At 41.6% G+C, this 27,466-nt stretch overlaps 1 protein-coding gene across 3 annotated transcripts; it reads right to left on the bottom strand.

Annotated features, from left to right (window-relative positions):
- Positions 1-108: 108 nt before the first annotated feature.
- cyfip2 (cytoplasmic FMR1 interacting protein 2) lies at positions 109-27,330 on the bottom strand. Of its 3 annotated transcripts, none has more exons than XM_039813626.1 (30): positions 24,939-25,111; positions 21,176-21,325; positions 20,985-21,074; positions 20,135-20,212; positions 19,085-19,186; positions 18,680-18,861; positions 18,499-18,595; positions 17,551-17,679; positions 17,294-17,398; positions 17,112-17,200; positions 16,736-16,973; positions 16,076-16,228; positions 13,079-13,218; positions 12,823-12,970; positions 11,712-11,865; positions 11,035-11,191; positions 10,861-10,957; positions 10,684-10,760; positions 10,482-10,590; positions 10,222-10,341; positions 9,734-9,933; positions 8,521-8,608; positions 8,249-8,392; positions 8,000-8,090; positions 6,876-7,008; positions 3,986-4,059; positions 3,758-3,852; positions 3,027-3,265; positions 2,162-2,309; positions 109-2,064 (listed from the first exon to the last, which is right to left on the bottom strand). In XM_039813626.1, the coding sequence occupies exons 2-30, from the start codon at positions 21,290-21,292 to the stop codon at positions 1,897-1,899; spliced, it is 3,762 nt and encodes a 1,253-aa protein (XP_039669560.1). In that variant the 5' UTR covers positions 21,293-21,325; positions 24,939-25,111; the 3' UTR covers positions 109-1,896. The 3 variants fall into 3 exon arrangements, with proteins under 3 accessions (XP_039669560.1, XP_039669561.1, XP_039669562.1); XM_039813627.1 differs by lacking the exon at positions 24,939-25,111 and adding an exon at positions 27,153-27,329 and having other exon boundaries at positions 1,897-2,064; positions 3,986-4,058; positions 6,878-7,008; XM_039813628.1 differs by lacking the exons at positions 109-2,064; positions 2,162-2,309; positions 3,027-3,265; ... (1 more) ...; positions 3,986-4,059; positions 24,939-25,111 and adding exons at positions 5,916-6,445; positions 27,153-27,330 and having other exon boundaries at positions 6,878-7,008.
- Positions 27,331-27,466: the final 136 nt, after the last annotated feature.

Below are 27,466 nucleotides of genomic sequence, written 5' to 3'. Positions count from 1 at the left end.
TTTTCTACATGTACGGGAAAAAGCCCAGACACACCTGAACAAACAACACTGAAGATGAGTACTTAAGGTAGAAACCATTGAAAAACCAATATCCTAAACACAACTACATTTTTTCAGTTAAACATTTTTTATTTCATGGAAATACAACATCATTTCAAATCCTTTGCAGGACCATTGTTGTACATTTTATATTCTTTTTCTCCACTTTTTTGTACTTCAAAACATGGTCACTTGTACAACAATATAATAAACAAAGCCTCATGTCACAAATGGAGCCATTGATGACAATAAATTACACTTGCCATGCTAAGGTTTTGAGATGATACATTAGTTCCTTCGTTTTTACTAGACTAACCTTTAAATGAACAGTACGTCGGAGTTGAATAAATATGATAAAAAGACACTGGAGTTAAAAAAAAGAAAGTTTGTTCATTCAAAATGGAGCAGAAAAAGATTAGAGGGCAGTTTGGGGAGGGTTACTTCTTATAATGCATTTGTTTTCCTTCTTATGAAAACAAAAATAGGGACACATTTTGCATATTTCGCTAACACTGCTAAATCTAAAGCAAAAGTCCAACAATAGTAAATACTGACTATATTTAGGAAACTGCCCTTTAATTAGAACTGACATTTTAGTTGATTTTTGTTTTTCCTTTATGTGCTGAGTATTTCATAGCTCTGCTAGACCAACATCACCCATTCACACTCTGAACAGCACACTGTCTTTATACAACCTAGAGGGATTTTCTAATCCTCTTTTTCTTTTTTTTACTCTTGAAAAAGAAAACACATTTACCCAGTTGAAGATGTGTCTTTTCCAAAGTGTAAATAATATCACTGTATTAATGTACAGAATATAAAAAAAATCTTTCCAACAGAGACAAAAGAAAGAGAGCGAGAGAGAGAAAACAGTTGATAAGGTTTCCAGCCAGTAGTAGAGAGGCAAGTATACCAAGGATGTGTAAATTAAAATATTAATAATTAAAAACAAGAACAATTACAACACTCAACACTTCACTTAGTTCAACAGTGAAATTTACAGTGGAACTGGTACTGAATAAAAATGTGTCAGAAAGACGTAAGAAAACCAGATAAGGGGTGAGAGAAATAAAAGCAAATCAAAAATGTGATGTACCTTCATTCCTTTGAAAGCAAGCAGGTGAGGAATTATTGAAATGCATCATGATAGACATTGTGTACCACGAACAAGGGCAGACCAGATTATTATACAAATGACTGAAATGTATCACAATAAACAGGTTTGGTAATAGAGGACACGCATAATGGTAGCACAGGTGCCTGTGCTGCTACGGTTAGTAGCTGTAGTAGCACTTAGGAGCACCATGTTAAAAGATCCTTATATAACTTAGAAAAATGAGTTATTTTGTTGCATTATTTTGTCTTTTATTTGAAACCATGTTCGATTTACTTTTGTCTCCGCTCTTGATTGCAAATTCTAAAAGGCGTTTATGAGTCCCAATGGCTGGGAACGTCAAACAAGTGGCTTCAGATTATAGGATAGAGATACTCTTTTGGCATTTGTGTCAGTGGTCCAATCCACAAGTGTGCAGCGGAAGGAATAAGAGAAGGCATGCATGAGTCTGAGTGAGAGCCACACAGATAGTAAAATAAAAAAAAGACAAAGTGTGAATATACACTTCCGCCTCTGGCCTGGTCCACGGCTAAGGGTTAATGCTTCAAGAATTCAGAGACAGCCACATTTTTAGATAGAGGAAGAGTTTGAAAAGGATTTGTCTTTGGATTCTTAAAGCCAATGTGGAGCCATCGTAGAAATCTATGACTCTACGAGACCAGACAGAGGCAGAAATCCGTTTCACAGCTATGTGTGTTTTGAGTGTGTGGGTGTGTGCGTGCACTATGTGTGAAGGGTCTTTTTCAACAGGTGGTAGCCAGGGATTGGTGTATAGGAGGCTGGAAACAGCGAACGTGCTCCACAGTGGAACTGTCCGTCTCCACCGCCTTCATGTACTTGTTGAGGATGGCAAAGATCTCATTGTTGAGGATCTGATACTTCCTGATGCGGTCTGCCATCTTCTTCAGGGGCTGTCGAGGCAAACAACAGAAAGAGGAATAAGTCGGACGACGTATGAGAGGTGTGTTTATGTGTGGGAGTAAATGTAGTGGATAAAAGTATACCCACCACATTTTTGATGATCTCATCCTTGCCGTCCTGTCTTTGGACTTTGAGCAGGTGGTAGCAGAAGTCAAAGAGATCAAAACGACGCTGCTGTCCCAACAGCACGATGATGGCACAGCCGGCCCAGTTCAGCCCGTCCCCGAAGCACTGCCTACAGTTAATGACATCACTAATTGAGGAATTTCAAACAAGAATGTGGGCAATGCATTTTCAGACAGTTGATAAAAAGTGCTGTCTGTGGGAGAGAAAGCTCCATTTGCTGTGAAATGTTTTTTTGTTTTTTTTACTTTATACATCTATTGCATATGCAAAAATCTATAACACACTAAAAGATGGAAAAAAAATAATATGGGCTATTAAAGATGACATAATTAAGTGTGAAACAGTATCTGGTCTCTTCTGATCCAAGTGTACCCTGTAGTGTTTGTATCAGCTGCTGACGCAAAAATGTCCCTGTCTGGACTGAACTAAGGTGTGGTCACGGATACGTGCCTCTTTTTATTTTATTTTATTTCTTATTTCTCACACTGAAGTAGAGCCATGTCATAAGTAGCAGCATGATATGAATGCTTTGCCTATGGCAGAAGAAGAATAAACGTCAAGGTGTACTGAAAAAGTCGGTTTCCATTAAGCTTCATCACATCTTCTCTTTCTACACATGCCAACACAGTACAAACTTTCAAAATATTTTGTTAGCTTTTGGCCAGATTTCTGGCATTTTCACTGAATGAACAAATCAAGCATTCAAGTTTTTGTATATTGGCAAACTGATACGCAAAAGAGTGTTGAGTTCCATGGTCAGGTTTGGCTGCAGATGTGGTTATCCAACGTACTCCTACTGTACACAAAGCAGCCAGCTGCCACTTACTCTGCTGTGAACTCGTGTGTGCCCACAGGGATGCAGTAGACGAACTGCATGGCACTCCACAGGCGGTGGAACTCCATACACTCGTCGACATGCATCACACCGTTGGTGGGCGGGGGCCCGCGCCACACCCCGTCCTGCAGGAAGCTGCGGATGCGTGTCAGGATGACCTCGAACATGGAAAGGCCGCAGCACAGGCGCTCTTTGGTCAGCAGGTCCCCCTCACGGGCAATGGCAATTTGCTGGTGAAAAGAACAGCCGTAATACTTTATTATTCCTATTGAAATATTAAGGGAGAAACTGAACAAAAATATTGAAATAATTAGTTTTAGTTTGTTTGATCAAGTATCTATAAAGTATCAGATTGGTCATTATCCATCTGCTTTCTTAAACACAGAGTGATGGTAAACTAGAGCTGGGCCATATGGAGAATATCAAATATCACAATATTTTTGACCAAATACCTCAATGTCGATGTTGCTATGATATTGACAATTGGTGATTTTACTAAATATTTACACAATGAGATGTTTGATAAATAATCATCAGTAATGTGGATATAATGAGTAAGTGGGTAAACAGTTACAACAGTCTGGTAGGTTCAGAAAATGACAACACTTTACGGTAATGTAACAACAAACATGCCATATTACGATATCTAAAAGTTAAGACGATATCCTGCCTCATATATGGATATAATATGGATATTCTGCCCAGCCCTGTGTTGAACTCACCTGTGGGGTTCCCAACCTCTCGATTAGAGGCACAAGGTGAAGAGGGGCGTACTTGGCTTCCAGTCTTTTCATCCTGACCTCCAGACGCTCTCCCTCTAAATAACACACAAACACAAGGAGGGACATGTACGTACTGTACAAGAAATGGACATGCTAGGACGAGTAAATTGATTTATTTATTTTCCATCCATCTGCCTTGCATTTACTGTTTCTGACCCTTGAGTATACCTTTGATGTAGACTCTGGGCAGAATGTTCTGGAAGGGGGCGGCATGAAGCAGGTCACACACTTCCTCCTGGGACTAAGATTCAAGCAGAACAGAAGAAAGGGTCATTTTAATTCAAAGTACACCACTCACTTGGCTTTATGGACACCCTTACAGAGCATGCAGGGAGCCATGAGGTGATGTTGATTTTAAAGAACCCACCCCAAATACTCTCAGCTGAATTCTATAACTTAGTCTCAAAATGTTACAACTAAGAATGAAAGCTTTTAAAGCATTTCAAGAGCACTGCCATGAGCATTCAGATGGATTCCTCAACAGTATCTTCAGCTAATGTGTTTATCATGAGGCTATGTTTATCAAGCCATGATGACAGGCTAATATTAGCAGGATTATACATTTGTTCTAAGTACAGCATCCCATCTAATCTGGTTTGGCAGCAATAGGTCAAGTTTACATCCATCTTAATAAACTCTAACCCTTGCCGGGTTAAATGGCAGTGTGTTAGTGGTATTCTAGCTATGTGAGGTTGTTCCTATTTAGGTATCTAGGTGGTTGCCATGGCGATCGTTAGTCAAGACAACAAGCTAAACCAAATGCAGAGAAGCAGCATCTTGAAACTAGCTGAATTCCTGAAAACCTTTGTTACAACTAAGAATTATAGCTTTAAAATCATATTTTAAATGCTTAAAAGGTAGACTATTTAGTGAGTATGGCTTTACTGTGTGTAAACAGACCGTTCAAAGTTGGCCCCTCCTCCTCGGCTCAACGGCCAGAGAGAGAGAGAGACAGACAGACTGACAGACAGACAGACAGACAGACAGAGAGAGAGACAGACAGACCGAGAGAGAGAGTAAGAGAGAGAGAGAGAGAGAGAGAGAGAGAGCAGCGGTGTTCCAGTGAGCTAGAGAGTAAATGGAGAGGAGTGCTAAACAAAGTACTAATCAAAGCAATAAAGTCTCTTTTCTTTAATTTGTTTGCAGCTATTATGATGGAAAGCAAATATAAAGCCAGCCAGACTTCAGCCGGAGGGTGCAACGCTGTCAGATTATGAGTGAATGCAGAGCTTCATCCCATCTGTTTCTGTGTCAGTTAGACTTGTGCTTCGATAGGAGACGCTGAGGGGCAAAGCGGCGCTTGGGAATGACAACGGCTGCACACACACTGCACGCCGTTATACTGTAGGCTGGGGGTTACCCACCCACGTCGGGCAGAAAGGCACTTTGACCACGCCCAGAAACGTCACAAGAAAAGAAAAAGAAGAGAGAGAATCCAGGCAGAGGGCAGGTTCTCTGCAGATACAGACACCACCACCACTTCTAGTGGGACATAAGTGATCATTTAGAGAGAGTACTTTTGCCTTAGTCTATACATTGTTTTTTGAGGAAAGCATTGCATATTATACCTTTAAAGTTATAAGAGCACTGCCATGAGCTCCATGGTGTAGAAGTATTCGGATGGATTACTCAACAGTATCTTCAGCTAATGTGTTTATCATGAGGCTATGTTTATCAAGCCATGATGACAGGCTAATATTAGCAGGATTATACATTTGTTCTAAGTACAGCATCCCATCTAATCTGGTTTGGCAGCAATAGGTCAAGTTTACATCCATCTTAATAAACTCTAACCCTTGCCGGGTTAAATGGCAGTGTGTTAGTGGTATTCTAGCTATGTCAGGTCATTCCTATTTAGGTATCTAGGTGGTTGCCATGGCGATCGTTAGTCAAGACAACAAGCTAAACCAAATGCAGAGAAGCAGCATCTTGAAACTAAAAGGGTGAAGAATGAGAAAAGAGCCATGCAATGATTAAAAAAAGCAAGACACACACACACACACACACACACACACACACACACACACACACACACACACACACACACACACACACACACACACACACACACACACACACACACACACACACACACACACACACACACACACACACACACACACACACACAGTCCAAACCAACATACGCATAAACACCCTATACACACACACGTTAGTGCAGTCAGACAGTATAGTAAAAAAAATAAAAGAGTGACAGCTGAGTTAGTTGTTATGTAGACAGGCATCACAAGCACCCAGAAACAGAAGAGAGTATGGAGACCAACCAGAAATGTACTATCACCTCTTCCATGGAAGACAAGGCACAACCGTTTTATAATAAAGCAGCCAAATGTGTCCTTTTTATCAAACAAATGTCTTTAACTACAAAGACTTTATTTAGGTTTTTGTGTCAAAAGTGATATATTCACTTAATTCCTAGTAAAATAAAAAGACAAACCAAAATTGTCTCAGTCCCTTTGCTTCCATGGCTGATTGTGTGACAAAATAACATGGTAGAAGAAGAAGAAACAGAAAGACAGCAGCCCAAACCAACAAGAAATAAAAGACAAAAGGACATTCCGTCTCAGTGTTATTTTGGTACCAAAGAGAAAACCTAAATCCTTACCACCTGTGGTAGTTGCCAGCGTGTAATGAAAAATAGAGTTGTATTTCAGAAAAAAAACACACATCAAAGATTAAACATACTTGGGGGCACGTAGACTGGGAGCCTGACAGTTTCTGTCCCTCATATTTGATTAAGGATGTGAATTGACATCATACATTGGGCAGAAACCTCCAGGCGCCCAGGTTATTGGTCACCCACACAAAAAATTGGCAGTCAAGACAGCTACACATTAGCAGACCCTGACCATACAAGGAATTAACAGTGGGGAGGTTGGGAAAGCAGAGGAATAAGGGGAGACACCTAATATGGCAAGAAAATAGATAAGATAAACAACATGTCAAAACAACAGAGAAAAAAGAGGAAGATAGGGTCAGGGGTAGAATCCAGTGAAATAACAGTTTGAAGGGAAATGGAAGCTAAAAGGAAATGTCTTACCAGAGCTTGCTCGATGAGCAGACAGAAGAGGATAGCATTTCCCACCTCCCTTAAACTCTGGAACACATCTGTCTTCAGCTCAGCATACTCAATGATATCCTTGAGCTGATGGTGGAAGAACTCTAAGATACCTGGAATGGCAAACATGGAAAAAATACAGCCATGACCCCTCGCTAAATCCACAGTTTTGTTAAAACAAAATCTATTATTGAACCACCGTTTTGATGCTACAGTCAAACCAAGTGCAGCCAAGCAGTTGCCCTGCTGAGCCACGTTTGGTCCGAGCATCAGGCCCTCCCCCCAGAGGGCTGCCAGTAAGATCACAGGCAGTAAGTCAGGTACAGAACATCAGTAATCTACATATTACCAAACCCTCCTCATAGGGATACAGTATGCCATCTGACTGGCCTCAAATCTGCTTAACAGCTCACAGGCATGTCAGGAACTACATTTGAGTAGTAGAAGGAAGTTGGCAGAAAAGGTAAGCATCTTCTACACTTTAAATGGGACACTTTTGTATGCCTTGACTATATTTTAAAGCATTGCTGTCCTTAATTTTATTTCTGTATTGGATAATTTATAACTTTGAGTGTATATTTATTTTATTTATTTATTTATATTATACCCCCTATCCAAAACGTGTTTACCACTGTAGCAGAGTTGCTGGCTGTTGATGTAGTGTTGTTTTATGTTGTCAGCCTTTTCTTCTGCTGGCTATGTGCTGCAAATCTTTAACTGCTGCTCCAAGTAATATCTTATTCCAGTAATGTTTCCAAGCCCTGACTGCACTCAAAGAGGTACTGTAGCATGTGCACAAAGTACGGAGAAGGACTGAGCTAGTAGGAAAATAGGAATGGAACTGCATGGAAGTGTATTAAATGTAGCAAAAAAACTATATAGTCAAAATATATGCAACTGCCCATTAATCCTAATCTGACTCAAGTAGGGTTTCACTTTCAGATACATTTGTAAATGCATTTCTGTCTCCACTCTTCTATGCATCTAAATGTTATAAGTATAACTTAATACAGCATTAATGGCATGAAAATTGATGTTATAAATTCTACAGATATAACCCCACATGCACTCCATTAAGTGTAACAGTGGGGACTGTAAGGTCACCTGGAGAGCCGTACTCATGGCGTGGTAGGCGGCAGATCTTGGGCATGACTTCTATCAGTGTTTTTACGTACTGCAGGATGGTGCCCTGTAACTGCAAAGTGACAACATGGAAGATAGAAAGAACGCAGCAGGCAAAGGGAAGAGAGGGCACAAAGAGAGAACAAAACAACAAACAGCACTGTTAGAATTCAACACGCTAAGAAAGAAAATGTGTTTTTAGGGATGCAATGGAAAATGAAGATAAAATACCAGGCTCTTGACAATCTTTAGCAGCTCCTCCATCACTACAGCAATGCCTTGGTAACCAAGGAGACGACAGATGGTCTTAAAGTGGGGCGGGCCAACAAAGTTTCTGTAGGAGCTGTATATGTGGGAGTAGGCAATATTCAGAGGCTGAGAAGAGAGGAGGAAACAGAAGCTGGGTTAATCAATAGAACAATAGGAAGACAGCTTTCCTTTACACATGCTGCACCAAGACTAGGAAAATCTTTTCTGTGATATCAAATTCAAGTCGGCAGTACCTTGGACCCATACAGGTAGTAAGGCTGCACGTTGGCTGGCTTGTCCCTTTGAGGCTCCTGGGTGAAGGGAATGGCTGTACGTACAAAGCTGTAGAGAAAATTGGTTCATTGGTTAAAAAAAGAAACCGAAAAAAAAAATATTGATTCTAGGGAAAATAAATCGCAAAAAAAAAATAATCACAACACATGATTTTTGATTTCCCCCACCCCTCCAAACTCAGGGTTGTTCCTGCGCTGCTGTCTATCAGTATTACATTCAGACAGTTTCATAACTTGTGAAAACGTCTCGTAGTAGCGTTAAATACATTTGACCGTGTTTTGGTACGGTTTGTTTTAACACCTGATGCGAGCTGTACGTTAGTACACGTGTAAACCAAAGTTTTGAGTACTTTAGCGGCGCTGCCCTGACTCCCTGAATACACTGCAGAGACGTCGTCCTGCTCCGCCTCTCTGCTGAGCCCTGTTCCACAACCACTTCACACTATGATGGTTACATAATTCCAATGAATCCGCGGTTCACATGCCTGCCGACCGTAGGGGCGGTCCCTTACACTTCTGTAGGCCTACAGGCTATTCAACATCACTGACCATTTATTTATCAATATTTCAAATTAGAAAACATTACACTTCATAATGTTTTGTATTCATAACGCTATTGTATTATTTTACAAATTAGCTACGACAGTAATAGCAGTTACCTTATGTAAGTCACTTCAACATTTTTCAACTGAGGAGCAAAATGTGCTCCTTGGGAAAAAGATATGGTTCTGCCCTGCTCATACTAATCAAATGAACTGGACTTTGTGGTCAATTGTAGTCAGATGCAAAAGCCCCCCTTCTCTTACTGCATTATATTCCATTATATTTAAACTTTTAACCCTTAAAAACGTTTTAAATTGTTAAATTTTTCTTCTACACATTTTCAGCGCTTATTTCTAGGTCCCATATTTTCTGATATAAAAAAAAATTAAAACGGGTCAATGTGACCCGAAGTCAACACAAGGGCTAAATTTTTACCTGCAAAATTTTTTATTTTCCTTGAGATAAATTAAGACGTTTTCACCATAAATCTGTGCCTGAAAATGTATTAGAATGCAGGAAATGAAGTCTTTGATGCTGAAAATTTCCTGGGGGGAGGACAACCCCAGACCCCCGCTTCATATGTTTCCCCCCAAAGGCACATTGTGAGCCAGGAAAAACTCTACAAACTGACCGGTTTGTCGATCCGTTGTAGCAGTAGTTGGGGAGGAAGTCGAAGTTGAGCTCCCAGAAGACGTGGAGCGTGATTCGTCCGTAGGGAGCGGAGACGTTGTGGTTGGCCTCGCGGAACATGGCGTCGAAGCTGTCCAGCGTCAGGTGCTTACACAGGAGCCGGTGGGTTAGTCTGTTGATCTCCAGCAGCCACTCCAACTCCTGTCGACGAGGGAGACAGGAAGTGTACGAGAACATAGTCTCGCATTGCCAGACCCAGCTGCAGCCCCCCCACTCTGACATCTCTCCATTAGTGCATGAAGAGGTACTGAGCGTGTGTGTGTAATTCAGGCCTGTGCGTAATGTGTATTCTAACAACAGAGTGAAAAACACTGTCATTTCCGCCGAAAGTGAGGGACATCGGAGCAATGCCGTAAATGAATCGTCGTCGATATAGACTAGCGAGAACACAAAGTTGATTTGATGTTAGTTTGGGGTGTGGGATCTTACCACTATGGAGGTGAGGTCCTCGCTCTCAAAGCGGCTGATGGCGTGGTCCATAGACTTGTACATGGCTGCCGAGATCCTCTGGGTGATTAGACGGTTGAGGTCAATAGAGCGACCCAGCAGCTGCAAGACACAGGAGGAATGGTTAAGAAATACTGTACAACACACTGGCTGTGGGTCTGTATCCATGCACATATGGAGTAGAACAGAAACAATGACGCCCTAGATGAGCCATAGAGGACTGCCTTCCATGTGTCCAGTACCTGTACGTGTCTCTGTTTGAGCAGCGTCTCGTAGCGGTTTGATGGAGGGTACGGGATGATCACGCCATAGTTTTTACACTCTGCTCTGAAGCGCTTGTCTAGGAGGACGCTGTGAAACACATATGATTTAGTCGATGAAGTTTGCAGAGACAATGTTTGCCAGTAGCTCCAAGCGTATACAGAGGAAAGTCACTTCTCCTACCTTCCAGCCATTGCTTTGTAGTAGGCAAATATCTGATCTGCTAACTTGTAGACAAACTGATCGAAGCAGAGGTTAACCTGAGGATAAGAAAAACACCATGAAGGTCCTGTTTTTAAAGAGCAACGCTGAGGTGAAGATCGCTGCAAATGTATTCAAGCAATGGCCGTAAGATTTTACCTCAGCCTCGATTTCATCATAAAGGAACTGCTTCTTAAACTTAGTGAGAGCGTAGTAGCCACTGTCGTTGTACAAGTCTAGAGGATACAGCACGTATCTGGAGGAGGGAGAATTGTATTTATATATTGCAGTCTGTTTTCTCAAGGTACAGACATAATGGGAGTTTTTTCTTACTCCATCATGGAGGGCTCCTTGGTCTCCAGGATGTGGTCGGTGAGGATCCAGGGCATGGACATCTCAATGGGGAACTGGATTCTGCGACCCATGGTCAGCTCCAGGAAGAACTCTCGGAACCACAGCTGGGACAGGTCACAGCACTGCTGCAGGGCCTCTGGGCGGAGGAAGGACGCAAGCACGGTGCAGAAAAATGAAGGAATTACCTTTAAAATGGCTCTAATCTGTGTGGCTTGGCTGAGTTTTTGGCTGAGCATGACTTCCTGTACTGAATGTGGATACTGTTGATGTGTAACTTTAATAATGTCTTGCTGCTTCCTGTCGCTCTCTTGAAAAAGCTTATTTTGTTGCTCTAGCTGTCTTTATGGTGTCTTATTGACTTCTGTCTGTACGGTTTAACCTGTACAAATGTCTTGCTGTTTTATGTTGCTCTAGTTTTAGAACATCTGGCCAAAGGACTACGGTTGAAAATTAGCCAGCTGGCTAACATCTTGGCACATTTACAGAAATGTCGATTAATGTGCGTTGTCCTTTATGAATAAATGAAATGAAATGTTCGTAGATCTACAGGTAATTGCAACTCATTTGAAAACGCATCAGGTCATTTGTACAAGAGCTGCTTCAATTATACAATTTTTGTCATTTCAGTTTGTTATATTCTGAGAGTTTGTACTCACCGCTGAAGTTGAGCAGGTGTGTGAAGAAGAAGGATTGCTTGTGGAAGTCTTCTATGGCCACCACTATGGGTCCATCCAGACTGCTGCGGAGAGTCTTCTTGGAGCCACTCTTATCTGCTATCAATGACTCCAGCATGGTGCGCACCATGTACAGCTGTGGATGGAAGACAAAAGGTACAAAGATAAAAACACAGTTTTAGGAGGCAAATAAAATGAACCATTATTCATCATTTGCCACCTCATTATTTAGCATGGCTGCTATTTTCTGATTATCCTTTGCATGTAGCATGGAGTTGATTCAAGTGAAAGAATAAGCACTATTTGAGGAAATTAAATGTGAAAGTGTTGTTAACTTTCAAACTAAAAGCCTTGCTCAAAGACACCCCAAATACTTAAAACAAAAGTATTTGCAATTGATGCAATTGCATATTAATGTGTGCAGTAACCGAGAACAAAAATGGAGTCATTCAGTACGTCAGAAGATGTGTGAACATTAGAACCCTTGTGATTCCAGTTCAGACCAAATGGGAATGTTTTCAGTCAAACATTTTGTTTCAGTCGGATATAAACACATCGTGAAAGGCTGCCACATGTCCTGAAAGTCACTCAGAGTGAAAATATCAGTACAAAACTGCACTTTAAAATGTAATGGTCATTCTTTGTTTTAGTGCTGCCTTTTATAGTCAACTTAATGTTCATGTTCAATTTGTTCAATAAAAGAGTGCTGGAAATTATTTCCGTTCATTTGTTTTAAAGCAAACAAGCAATTTGTTGTATTTTAGCCCAGAGAGCTTCAACAGGGGGTTGTTTATTGTAGGCAGAGTTTAATATGCAATCTAATTTTATACAATATGTAGTAGGGGGTCCCTCCCTCTCTCTTTCAGTCAAGGGGTCCTTGGCTGAAAAAAACGTTTGCAAGATACTGAAAGCAGCAGAAATGCAGAACTGAGTACACTTTAATATCTGTTTATTTATCGCAAGTAATATCGTTAGCGGGATATTTAACAACATTATCACAAACTGCATATTTTCCTCATATGGCGCAGCTCTAACCAACAGCATTCTGTTTTGGCTTCTTTCCTCAAGCAGCCTGATCTATTTCCTGTCTTACCTGTGTGCTGGAGGGTCCTACAGCCCTGCGTGGCACTTTGATGTCGAATCCACCTTTCGGGTCCTTCTCCCCCCTCAGGCACGGGTCATTTGGAGGTTCCCTCGCACCTTCCCAGTCACAGACGGTCTTTCGGATGGCCTGAAGAACACTACAGATGAAGAAAACAGGATTAGAGAAGTGCTTGAGCTCTTTAAGACAAGAGCCACGAGATTACATTTAAAGTACATTTGATCAGATCATCATTGTGCGTGCGTACCTAATGAGGACGTTCTTCTTCTTGCGTACAGCCTGGCGCAGAGGCTCTCGGAGGGTCATCTGGGCAAAGTCCTGCAGCGCTGCGTAGATGGTATTCCTGATGGCCTGGTTAAACACTGACTCCATTCGGCCCATCAGAACCTACACAGGTCATTACACAGCAGCGTGATCAGCCCTGACATCTTGGTCATAATGGCTACTGGCCATCAACTCTGGGAAATACACTTTCACTTCCTGAAAGAGAGTTAGGTGAGAAGCCCAATACCACTTATGCTCATATGTGTCTATTAAAGATGCCCTTCAGACACGTTTTAGGACATAAAACCACTCAGCTCTGAATAATAATTTGTGTCTGATATGGTTTTTCCACAAAAGGTTCAATTACTGAGTTAAAGGCACACTATGCAAGATCTGTACCTTAATATAACAGCTTCGAAGTCATTTCGATGGTAAACAAACTCGTAGTCGGGCGAATCATCCCGATAGCAAAGCGCGGGGGGGGTGGGCGGACGCCGTTGGCAAAACCAGCAATGCAGGTTTAAGAGGTGGCGCCCCGCCAAATCTTGCGAGAATCACGACTTGCCTTATGGCACAACGTCACATACATCAACAACATATAAGAAGCAGCCTGTGTGGAAGACACTAGCACGCATTTCAGACGTGAACCATGGCCCAGTCGACGAAGAAAACAAAGAAAGCGGAAGTCGGAAGAGTCAAGGAAAAGAAAACGAGAAACTGACCGCGTGAGGAACCGGACTAGAGTCCCATTCGGTCAGGCTTTCACTCGTTGGCGAGGGCTAAAAAGCAGCAAAGGTAACGTTAAATACAAGTACTCCAAAATGGAAACTGCATAGTATGCCTTTAAAAATGGTTCCATATACATACCTATATTACATTTAGTCCTTCTCCCTCATTGAAAAATCAAAAAACTAAGAATAGATAGAGCCAGGCTAACACTTCCCCCCCCCCCCCAATGTTCCCACTCTTTATGCTAAGCTAAGCTATCCGTCTGGCTCTAGCTTCATATTCAGCGGACACGTATAAGAGCGGAAATGATCTTATCATCTAACTCTCAGCTAGAAATTAAATTTAACAAAATGTCAAACTATTTCTTTAAAGGGGTGATAGAATGATTATATAGGGTATTTCACACTGTTCCTTATGGTCTCCTAATGGGGTATGTAACATTAGTTGGGCTGAAAATGGCCTGGTTGATATTTTATTGGCCCTTATGCATCCCTGTGTTTTGGTCCTATTTGTAACAAGAGCTTTTCTTCCAAATATGGTATGGTCATGAATATTTAGATGAGCTGTGCGCTGATTGGTTGAAGCGACTTGCTGCCACACACCCATATTAGAGACGCCGCTGATTGGTTAGCCCGCAATACAACACATACATAGAGAAGCTACAGAATCTCATATTCCAGACACTGCAATGTTTCATTACCAAATTCACTTCTGAGACTTTTTAAGCGAGAAATCAACTATATAAAGCTGAAATATGGGCCATTTTACAAAATTTTGATGGCTAATTGCAAATTTGGTAAGACGCGGTCGGACTTTAGGAGCTCCACACAGTCTGACGAAAGCGACAGCCTGCTGGGCTCCATACCCAGGGCAAAGTCACCCTTTGTGGATACTGCACTACGGGGCTCAGCGGCCAGCTGCCGGCATAACTATAATATATTTACGGTTTGAATTTCGTCACGCCACTTTGATTTTAAGGCATTTTTATGAACGTGAGGCATCTTTGTAGGACGAGCAGCTGCTTGCTATATGTCCCATTCATTACAATGGGGAAATACCGCAGCTAGCTAGCTACACTGTCGCCATAACTAAATTATATTTACAGTTTGAATTTCGTCACGCCACTTATATAACATCATTCCCCAATGTCTTATAAAGCTAACCTTGTGTCCGATTTGATTTTAAGGCATTTTTATGAACGAATGCGTCTTTGTAGGACCGCAGCAGCTCGCTATATGTCCCATTCATTACAATGGGGAAATATCGCAGCTTGCTCACTTTCGCATAACTATAGTATATTTACAGTTTGAATTTCGTCACGGCATGAATATTACAGGTTCCTCAAGATCTTACAAAGCTTAGCTAACACTTGTCCGATTTCGGATATCAATTGAATGTATTTTTGTGAATGTCAGAGTTAGGAGGAGGCTAGCTAGCTCTCATTGATGGACTCCATCTCACCGCGGCTCTATCAATGAGACTCGCGGACAAGAGGCGTTTATTTCCCCGATTGTTTGTTTAAATAACTCAACACACATACCCATTATAAGATTAACTGGAACCGCGGGCTGTGGTAAAAGATTGCGGTGCGAACAAGCTCGCTGACACTGCGGTCAGGGTGGCGATGTAGCAACCCAGGCAGCACCAACACCGGCACTAAACTCCGACACAGTCGGAGAAAATTTGCAATTAGCCATCCTTTTTCGTAAAAGCGGCCCATATTTGAGCTTTATATGGTTGATTTCTCGCATAAAAAAGTTTCAGAAGTGAATTTTGTAATGGAATAGCAGAGATCTGCGTGACCTAGCTAGATTCAGAAGACTACCTGATCTCAGGTCAGTTGTGTAGCCTATGTAAATATTGGGGCGGACTGTTTCTCTTAAGGTTCTGGATTTTGAGACGCGTATGCATAAACTAGCTTTGTTACGTATTTTCAGCGGCAGTTTCAAAATATGAGATTTTCATAGTAAAAGGGGTGTCAGTGGGACTTTGAGCTTCTATGTATGTCCTATTTACCCACCGAACTGTCGTTATTCAACTATGACAGGGTAAAATCGGTTTTGCATTCTATCACCCCTTTAAGGTTAACAATGAATGACATAAAAAATTGGTTGGTGGATAATTTCTCATGTTTGATACAATTTTCTGACAAAATAAGCTGCATATCTACTCCTTTGACATAATCTGTCCTTGGACCACCAGCTGTTGGGAGCATCAACTAGAAGCTGCTCAACAGCTGGCAGTGTTTTACCTGCAGCCCTTTGATCATGGCGATGACTTCCACCAGGGCAAACTTCTCCTCACTGGTGTAATTGTACCGCGTCGCTCGTTCGTACTCCTCCGCTGTGCCTGGACAGTCCTTGTTACAGAATTTGTCCGTGGGATGGACCAGCTTCCACGAGTACTGAAAGAGACAAGGAGAGCTATAAATAGATCAAAGCTACAACGATCGATGGCAAAACCACCAGCTTTTCATACCTAAGCCCACGCATATTGCCTGTTGCACAAGCGTTTTTCCACACACAAACACAATCAACCCAGGGTCTCCCCAGGAAAAGTTGTTTAGACGGGTGGCTAGTGTCTTTTTTTAAAGAGGGCGTGGCTTGGCCCAGTCACAGATAGAGCATTGATAGAGTAGAGCCCAATAGTTTCTGTAATATCAGAATGGACGGAATTGCGAAATTGAGAATTTAAAAAAGCTAAACCGATTCCATAGGGCCCTACATTAAGTCTTAGCTTGAAGCTAACTGGAAATTAAAAAAAAACATGACTACGTCTAAGTTTCCCACCAAGCCGCCCCACTGTAACTGTAGTTTAAAAAACGTCTTAAAAATACATTAAAAAAACTATTCCGAGAGGCTTGCAATACATGGGGGGGGGGGGGAACACTGCAACCCCTCGCTTTACTCACAACTTCCATGACGTGCGTGCTCCACTTGGACAGCAGCTGCAGACCCCTGAGAGCCAGGTCAAAGAGCTCTCGGTACTCCTCGTCCGACTTCTGGCTGTCCAGGCCCGAGCCCGTCACCACTTCGCTGTTGCTGTAGCGCGCCAGCTCCGAGATGAAGCGGATGTGGTCCTCCCTGATCTGCACCATCTGCTCGCACAGGTTGTACTGCGGCGAGATGCTGCTCTGGGTGCACGTCCACCTGGGCACAAAATGGAGAAGATGGTAGGATTGGGGGGTGGGCGAGAGCAGATGGTATGGCGGTCAAGAATTGCTGCTTTTGTACTTGAGAGCATTTCTGTGCACGAGGGTTTATAGATGTCTAGACAGGTCCTCTTACTTGGACTTGTTTTCTTCGTAGTGGGCACTTGTCTCAATGTAGCGCGACAACTCTATCTGCATGTCTCCAAAGAGTGGCACCACTTGAAGCTGAAAAACACAGGGAGACAATGGCTTACACTCACGTCAGGCACATAAATACAACTCAGGACAAAAGAGATGCCAAGAAAGCAAAAGCCTTACTTTGAAGAACTTGTCAATCTTGCTCAGGTTGATCCTCTTTTTGGCATCGAGTTTATAGATATTACTGACGTTCCCATCCATCAGGTACAGACCAAAGCCCATCACCTGACCAGGCACAAACACACAAACACACACACACACAGACACACACACACACACACACACACAGTTTGTTTTACATCAGCAAAGGACATTTAGCCAGCTGAAGATCACGCTATTGACTGATATAGGTGGGCAGCAGGTAAGGATGTGTGTACCTTAAGCAGCATGTGTTTCTCACTGGGGGTCAAATACATCTTGTTCTCATAATAGTCTACACAGATGTTGACAATGTCTGCCAAAAGCTCCTCGTAGCCAGGAATCACCTCCAACTGTTGGTGCAGGCACTACACAGAAAAAGAAACGGAACAACAGGTCATCTTCACATACATTAATTTACATGCAAATGCCAGAAAGGCCTCATTCGACATTGCAAATAGACCCAAATACACATAAATACTGACATTGACAACACTGCATGAAAAGCTTGAAACTCAAAAAGAAGCAATCAGAAAAAAAAATATTGTAAAGAGAAATTGCATTTTTTTCATGTGTAGAATGGGCTTTCAATGGGCCTTTTAGTCATTAAAAATGCTGAATTTATAATGGACCATGCTATATTTGAATTTAGGTAAAAAGTTAGTGTCTGTCATTGGACTGATTTATAGTCAGTTACACACAAAACAATCTGACAAACCGTGTAATGGTATTCTTCTTACTTTAATACCATTATCTGACTGTAAAGAGCAAATATGTAAGTTGAATACAGGTTGTTCAGCAGAACAGATGTTAATGTTCACGTTAGTAGCTAAAATTGCTCCGTAAGACACTTTTATTCAGACTGCACAACCTGTCACATCACTTGTACAAATGGGAGTCATTTATCCGTTCATCATGTCTAGCCTCGAGTCATTTCCTGTTTAGAATGTTGCAGTAATTGTTATATTAAAAACTAAATATTTGTAGGCACCTTTCAATCAAAAAGCCTTTTTTTTTTAAACAAAGATACACTGAAAAAGCAGGCTTTAATCACTTTACAAATGCACTACATCGTACAAAAACTCTATTAAATTTAATTAGTAAAGCTTCCTCCAGGTCGTTACAATCCATAGTTAGACATTTTTACACCACACGCTGTAAAGACAGTCTAGAGTCTGCACACCAACCTGAGTGATCCTGTTGTGGTTGGCTAAAAACATTGAGAGGTTCTGGGACTCCTGGATGGACTGAGGGTCGGCCATCTTCCTCAAGAATTGAGCTGCCCTGGAGGCAGAGGAGGAGAGAAATGTTACCTTGGCTCTAACTAGACTAATATACATTAGGATTCCTTCATTTATGGTTCACTACCTTTTGTAGGCAGAGTGATCGTTCTTAACGCTACACTTCATGTTCTTCAGTTCGTCCAGCACTGCAAACATGTTAATAAATTTGCCCAGAGTGAGCAGGTAGGCCTCAGACACAAAGTCCTTCCTTCTCTCGGCGTGACACAGACGCTTCACTTCGCTACAGAAACGTTCTATGGCTTTCCGCTGTAAAGACAAAGAAATCAGGATATATGGAATGTTTACAATAAGTTACAAAAACACAACTTTCTGTGTCCAAAAAGACACCAAACATGCAAAGTCTGAAATGAAAATGTACTTCATTATATGAGCCCAATTGCAGGGTTTTGCCTAGGCATGTCTCTCTTGACATTTTCAGGTTCAGTTTATCATAAAATATAAAAGACCCTGTCATGCAGCCGAGTCTTACCTGGAAGTACATGAACTTCATGAGCTTGGTCACTTCAGGTTCTAACACTTCCACCGTTTTCTCGTAGATCTCCACTCTGTTGGGCTGCTCATTGCATTTCACCTAGCAAACACAAGAGGGTGGCATTGTACAGCTCGATTTTGCAGCAGCAGCAGCAGTAGTACAGTGTTTGGTTCAGCTAGTTCATGCAACATTATAGTTTGTTTGCAGGTAGTCTAGCTTTGCCAGACCCTCCTCCAAAAGCGCGCTAAAGGAGGGTCTGGCTACTCCACATAGCATTTGGGGATGGGAGGAAAACATGCTCTGGTTTAATGGAATTTCTTTAAACCAATCAGAATCGTCGTGGCCAGTGCTAAACTCCGCACAGAGCCGCTGCAAAATAGTCGTGCAACAGAAAACTCAGATTGGACTAGATAGCTGTCTGGATTTACCCTGCAGAGATCTGAGGAGCAGTTAACCATAGTCCTCACAAATCCACCAAATTTACAATTCCAACACAAAGAAAGCGGAAGGAAACGCAAAAGACATGCACCTGGCGGAATTTCCTGCAGCACCGGAGCAATCCCGGAAATGGAACACGAAGGATATAGACTAGTTTGCAGGCAAACGTGATTCATATGGCATTTTTTTCTCTTATATGTTTTCCACCACCAAGGTTTCCTATTTTCATGTATGTAATGTATACAATCTAATTTCCTTGCGGGAGTCATCCCAAAAGGATCAATAAAGAGAAGTCTAAGTCTAAGTCTAAGTATAAGCTGCAATTGTCCACTTTGGAGAAATCATATGATGAGCAATAATTAAGTCACCCAGTAAAGCAGGCTAATCTTAAATCTTTAATCTTTATCTTAAGTGCAGGAAAACCGCTGACAGCTTCTTATTCGGTGGCCGAATGACGTCCGGTTTGGTAAGAGAACAGCCACATTTCGTGTTCAATGTACCATAGTTGCACGATTCCATGAGGTTTGTCTGTGTTTTCAGGGTGCCAAGTGACAAGGAACTTGCAGGTTGAACTGTGTGTGTGTGTGTGTGTGTGTGTGTGTGTGTTACCTGGGGAATGGCTCTGGAGCAGCTTCTCCAAGTGTAAAGCATCACAGCATACTCATGTCCTTCCTCCAGCATCTCATTCTGCAAAAATGGACAAATACAACAAAGACATAATTCATTCTTAATGCACAGTTACAGCAAATATGTAACTGGCAAAGGCCTTTACTTTATTTATCTCTTACTTGTTCTTGTCTTATACTTGTTTAATATCTGTATGTTATGAAAGGAAATTTTGCTAAGGCACTCGACAGCACAAAACATTTCCAAGGTCTCAGACAAGTCACATATTCCTGGATGAATAGTGCTTGATAAATATTTTAGCAGGGGAACATTTCTTCCATTCAGAAGAAGGTGAGACAGATTTCTCAATCACTCTGGCTAAAGACAGGACGGTCCTTAAATAGAACTCCATGGGACTTCCTGATTAAATAAGGTTAAATAGAGCTCTACTTCCCCTCTTTGCCAGTCAAATCCCACTCTCCACCTATTCACCATCAGGGAAAGAGGTTTAGTGGTCCATTGCCTGCCTGCTTCACCAGTGTGTGAGGGATGTGTGTGTCTACATGAGTGTGCATGTGTATGTGTGTGCCCTGCCACAGGCCTAGCCAAATCCCTAATAAAAGAGCCAAATGATAATCAATTCACACAAAACAAGGCTCTCTTTAAGGGAGTGAGGCTGCTTCCCACAGTCAGTGTTGTGTTCACTGAAAAGGGGAACAGCAACTATTCAAGATAGACAACAAAAATTGATTCAACCAATCAGATGTAAAAACCAACACGATTCCAAGCCATGGCATATGCTTATTTTTTTATTTTCTTTTTTTCTTTTTTTAAACGGGGGCACTTTTCTCACCATGCTGGAGTGGACTGTAGCTTGCTCTATATAACGGGCGATGCCGGTCACAAATGCATTCCTGTCTTCAAAGTTGGTGTCAAAATTAGCCTGCAGAAGGAGGGAGAAAAGAGTCAAAGGGGTACACTGAAAATAAGTGAACAACTGGGGATGATTGGTGGGTGGCGGTGACAGCGTGTATGACTGTGTACCTGGTACATGATAGAGGAGGGAGGGGGTTCGATGCATGGCTGCTGGTCTGGGAGGGGCAGCTCCTCCAGCAGGTCCACATTGGACAGGGCATCCTCCAGGGTCACGTGGGTCGTCATGGTAACAAGGCGTCACTCACACAACACCCCAGTCTGAGAGAAACCGAGAAAGAGAGAGCAAGGAGATGAGATATGGTCAGAGAAGAAGCTCCCTTACAGAAAGACAGAAGATGCAAAATGGGACTAAAAATGCAACCAGGGGTACTTGTAGCCTAGGGGGTTATTCTCCTAGGGGGGTATGTGGAAAGATTGTGTAGTAGATAGAGAATAGGATTTAGTTAAATAAATATATCCACATATTGAGTCAGAACAGCTGAACACTACGTGTACAAACTAAGAATGCAAGACAAAAATAATGAGCGAGTGAGAAGAGAAGTTAAACCAGTTAGTTCAAAGTAACAGTAAAAATGATTGAAACATTTTGCTATAAGTAATTGGAAAATGGTTGAAATAGTTAGCTAAATAGTTAGCTAAATAGCTAAAAGTAATACAAAATTGTAGAAAAAGTTAGCTAAACAGTTAGCTAAAAGTCATGGAAAAATGGTTAAAATAGTTCGCAAAATAGTTAGCTTAAAGTACTGAAATGGAAAAATGGCTGCCTAAACTGGGACACATTTAGAATGTTTATGCTTACAGCTGTGAAATAGTCAGATGCTGCAATGTAAATGCTTTTCACTCAGGAACAATACGCTCAATATGCTCTTGATGTGTCTAGACTCCACTTCCTCTTCTAAAAGGCTGTTTGGGTATGTGGTGCAGAACGTGTTCACTCTGCACCTGTATCCTCTCCCATTTCACTAGATGTCGAGGTCAGACTAACGCTCAGGGGGAGGGGGAGGGGAAGCTTTCCTTTTTAGCTTTTTATTTGACTAGAGGCACATTTGAAGCGTGTCATTCTTGAAATGCCCAGACCTGGAAATCTCATTGATTTGAGAGAGGCGGAGAACGGTCTGGCAGTGAATGACATTTGACAAACATAAAATGTGCTATCTTGCAAAGGCAGTGGACCCACTGGCAAATGGGTTTTTCACAGAAGCTTTAAGCGAGCTGATATTTTGTACTTTTAATAATTAAAATGAATTTGGGGTGAATATATATACTTTCTTAAAATCAACTCACTTGTGCCTTTTTGGCAATTTAAAAATCTGATTTTGTACCTCCAAACTTCTACTTGTAATTGCTTTACATAGTTATATTTCTTCTGCATTCTGGTTATCATGATCGGTTTATTTAAATTGCTTTTCCATTTCGGAAAGTTGTAGTGTCTTTCTATGTTCTCATAATGGTGGTGCTTCCTTTTCTGTGTTGCGGTCTTTGTCTTTGTAACTGACTCGATGTCATTCCAAATGAGGGCTGCCCCTCAATGATCTCTTTCTCTAAATAAAGGTTGAATAAATGAAAACCAAAAAAATGAACACAGAATGTACATGCACCCCATGCATATGGCTTAAAAATCCCCAGCTACTATATTCATGATGCTCTATCCGATCCTTCCTTGGAATAACTTGCGAGAACCCTCTTAAAATGGTAAAGCTATTGCAGTGCCCCCTTCCTCATTATAAAACACCAGCCCAGACAAAGGAGCGTGTATGTGCCCACCCGTATATCATGTGCCTCTCAGAACTGTGTGTTTTACGTCTGACCTGGCAGACACGGCTGACAGGGCCGATAATCAGCTTAATATTCACAGCCAGAGCTGAGAGGGCCAGGGGCCAAACAGCAAAAAGAAAAGAGGCAGATAAAACTAAACGTGACTGTCTCTCTTCTCCCGGCCATAGCAAGACAAAGAGCTTGCAGTAACAGAAAGTAAAGTGTTGCATAAAGTTAAATTGTTAAAAGGATACAGTCATTTCCTATTCAACGCACATAAAAAAACAGCTTTTCATTTGTCCTGGAAGTCAGCTGGATAGATAAACCTACCAACTTCCAAAACACAGTAATACTTCTACACACACAAGTTGCAGCTAACACATGTAACTGTCAAAGCAGCTGCACGTTGACAAATAAAGCCAATGTGTAATATAATTATGTATTTTCAAAAGATGATGTTTCTATTTGTTTTTCTCTGAAATTAATCACTATCCCAATGACAAAGTCATTCTTGTAGCCAGCATGGATGTCGTAACTGAGCCTAAATAACACGTAGACAGGCTCCTACATTATACATTTATTGAGACACATTGATGTTGATCATGCCCACATGCACAGGCACACTAATACTGTATGATCACAAATAGCGTGAAAATGAGGTGGGTGGGGTTTCCTGTCACATCAAACTGTCATAGTTAACATACGCAGAAGTTGTATTTGCATGAGATAAACCACCGGTCTTGAGGCCAAAATTTAGACAGATGGAAAACTTTAGTAAGCGACACATGCATTGGCACAGAAAAAGCCAGTCACATATAAATGGTGAAAATTTTAATTGAAAGAGGTTTAGTGCTTTTCTATGTCAAATCTATGTAGCTCTATCGCCTGTTCTGCCATTATGTCTATCAGTGATATTATCAAATCTTATTATTCCTTCTATTCTCATTGTAGCACATAGCACCACTGAGATGCTGGGAGTTGTAGTCCTTTGCAGACACTTTTTATGTCTACTCAGTAGTCAAAGAAACAATGAAGATGTGACTAATTTCGATACACCGCAAGTATGAAAATTAAATAAGTAAATAAATGATACTGGTGTACACTGATGAAGACGATAGGCCCTGTGCTAATGCAACTTTGTAATGTCTGAGTTAAAAAAAGACTTTTGTTTCCTGTATTCTTTCAACTCCTGTGACTTTACAACCTGGATTCACACACTCTGATTCTTTGAAGAGTGAGCTGGTTATTTTTAACTGTTCAGCTTATAGAAAATGAAAAATGCAGCTCGCTACAAGGGCTTCTGTCACGAAGACAAACATGCTCAGTGCTACTAAACTCCCATCTGTGCTTGGGAATACAGACGGGGACTGAAGCCTGGGTTGGCTGAATAAACTTTCCCACCCTGTACCCGACTCTGTTCAACAGTTGGTGTGTCTGTGTGTGTGTGTGTGTGTACATGTGCATCTTTACAAAGCAAAGGGCCCCTTCATTCCCTTCCAGACACTTCGTAACCTAGCTGAAGGCCTGTTTTACACCAGAACGACCGAGTGAGACCACGCAAGACAACTCTTTTTTAGAAATCCCACAAAGTAGTAGGACTTGTTCATCATCAATAAATATGCATAGCAAAAATAGCCTCTGGCCAATCTGACATTATAACTAAGGCTACCATACATGATGAGCTTGGGTCAGACCTCCTCATGACAGCACTGCACTAAACCATAAGGGATCCAAGGGCTTTGAGGAAGTGCTGAAAATATTACAACCCAAAAGAAGAATGGAAATGAGTAGGAAAAGTACCAAAATAGCAAAAAGCTGCAAAAGTATGTGCTGCTGGGTTGTGTGTGTGTGTGTGTGTGTGTGTGTGTGTGTGTGTGTGTGTGTGTGTGTGTGTGTGTGTGTGTGTGTGTGTGTAAAACATCTTGCCTAAGAGAAAGACAGAGAGCGAGAGAAAGTGTGTCATCTCCAGGGTCACACCACTCAATGGGATCCCCCCCCAAGGCAAGCTTTGTAATATATATTCATCCTCACAATAAGATGAGTGTGTGGAGGAAATCTTGAGCACTTAAGACACACATGATCATTTACAACATATAACAAACACACACACGGACACCTGTCACATGTGTGTTCCAGCAGCATCTGTGCAGTCTACAGTGTATCATCATGTGCTCCTGCACACGCTGGCTGGCTGGCTGGCTGGCTGGCTGGCTGGCTGGCTGGCAGAGGTATTCGACAGGCTGATTGTCATTTCAGAGAACACCATCCCAAAACTGCTGTCGTCTCATGATCCACATGATGTCACGCTCTCCTTTTAGACCAATAACAATGACCATCATATGAATAAGCAGTTGGTCACATGACCAAGCTTGACATGTAGAGAGGATGGTAAACTAAACCTAACATCACAAGCCTTTGAATTTGCTAAATATTTGTTGAGTATATCAAAGTTTCTTATTAGTTTTTTTTCCTTTTGTAAAAAAAAAAATAACATTTTTCTTCCATTGTATTGCACTATATTCACCATATGGTGTCTATTTACCATTATTTGCGGCTTATTTTTGTTTATTTATCGTTCATTCTGTCTTTGTCTCTTAATTTACCCAACAGTATTATCAGCTGCAAATGGTGGCTCGTGATCTTGTTGTCAGGTAGCTTATCTATAATGCTTGTAATATGGTACATATATATATATATATATATATATATATATACATACATATATACACACACACATACATACATACATATACACACATATATATATATACACACACACACACATATACATATATATATATATATATATATATATATATATATATATATATACATATATATATATACATACATACATACATACACACACACAAGGCTATTTACAGATGTTACAAAACTAATTCTGATGTAACTAGGGCTGTAAGGGTTGGAAATTAGCACCAGCCAAATGCTGGTAAAATATGCAAGTGGTTGCTAGATTTGCTTCACTCACCAGCCAAAACAACAACAACGCACTAAGTGATCTATGGAGTGAAATCCACCAGCCACAGCTGCAGCTGGACAATAAAGTTAATTCCCAACTGTGGCTATAAGTAGCCTAATGGTTATTTATTATTATCCTTATTGATTACATTCTTTTCTACACATCCTTTTTTGAATAACCGATTACTCATTTAGTCTATAAACAACAGAAAATACTTATTCTCAGAGCTCTAAATGTCTTGTTTTGTCCAATAAACCCAAAGACGCTCCATTTACAATATGGCAATTTATCTTGAAGCAAATATTGGTGATATCACTGAGGGAAATCACCTCAAGACAAATCATCTAGGCTACTATCGCTAAGATAACCTAGCACATGGATGGCATGTCTGTCTCCCTCTTGGGGAGGAAGCCCTCATATGATGCTTTTAACACCATTAAAGGGTTTTTGGGGTCTTTTTTCCATATCCAAACCGGGTGCACTTTGAGACAGATTTGTGATTTGGGGGCTTTATAAAAAGAACTGACTTGAAATATGATTGGATTATTATACAGATTTTTCATTCAGTAAGGCTCGGTATTAGCAACAGCATCCATAGCCTATCATGACATCACTGCTTGCTGGTGAGGGGCTGGAGTGTGCAACAGTAGCACATCCCTGACCTACTCTAAGTTCCCGGATGGATAGAGTACGATCACTACATCGAACAGGAATAAGATGACCGTGAGCACTTGTGTAGAGAACGGAAGTAGGTGAACCTGTCATCAGTAACAGGCCTGCCTACCGTGATGGCTGTGAAGACGTCTAGAATACATATACAACATGTTGTGTCCAGCTGGTCGGATGGGTAAGGGGGGCGACACAGGAGAAAGAAAAAAAAAAAGATAAGAAGTGACAGCTGTGATGTGAAATGGAGCCGAAGCATCATATTCGCTCTCCTCCATCTATCATATCTCATCAGAGCGGACATCTCTTCTCTCGGTTATCTAGTCACACAACCGTCCAGCTCTCAGGGACCTCTCAGCAGTGCACTTGCTACACAGGAACCCTCTCCTCACCCCACCCATCTCTGTGTGAGCTACGATGCCGATGTAACGTTAAGCTAACGGGAATCCCATTCATGTGTCAGAATAATCCGCGATAAACCGGGACGCTCAATCCGGGATCACGGAGGGCGATTTCTCAGCGATCAACCTTATTATCTTATTTATCCACGGACAGATAAGAAGAAGTAACGGGAGAGATGCTCGGTGCGAGGAGGAAGGGAGAGAAAACCGAGCCCTCCAGTCTCCAGCCCCGTTCATCTGTAGCGATGCGGCTCCATCCATCGCTACATTTACCACATACCTGTCAATTGCATTTCCGTCCGGCGATATCCGAAGGCGGGCGGACGGTGTCGCGGTGTGCGACGGCGATCTAATGTCTGCTGATCTGTTTTTCCTCGTCTTCTGTGCCGACTGATGCTCTAGTTTGGCCCCGTACCTATCCAGCGCTAATCCACCCCACACAAAGAGTAGAAAATGGCTGCAAGTGCATTTTCTTAAAGGGACAGTCACAGAGGAGTGACTGAGGGTCCTATAACAGCCTACATCCATGGGGGGTGATGGGTGATGATGAGGGGGCCCCCGACATGTTGATTGTATTCATTTGAGCTATCATGA

Source organism: Perca fluviatilis, chromosome 10, assembly GCF_010015445.1.
Source record: "Perca fluviatilis chromosome 10, GENO_Pfluv_1.0, whole genome shotgun sequence".
NCBI classification, from domain to species: domain Eukaryota; kingdom Metazoa; phylum Chordata; class Actinopteri; order Perciformes; family Percidae; genus Perca; species Perca fluviatilis.
Note: the sequence above shows the minus strand (reverse complement) of the source record. Positions and strands in the feature narration are given on the sequence as shown.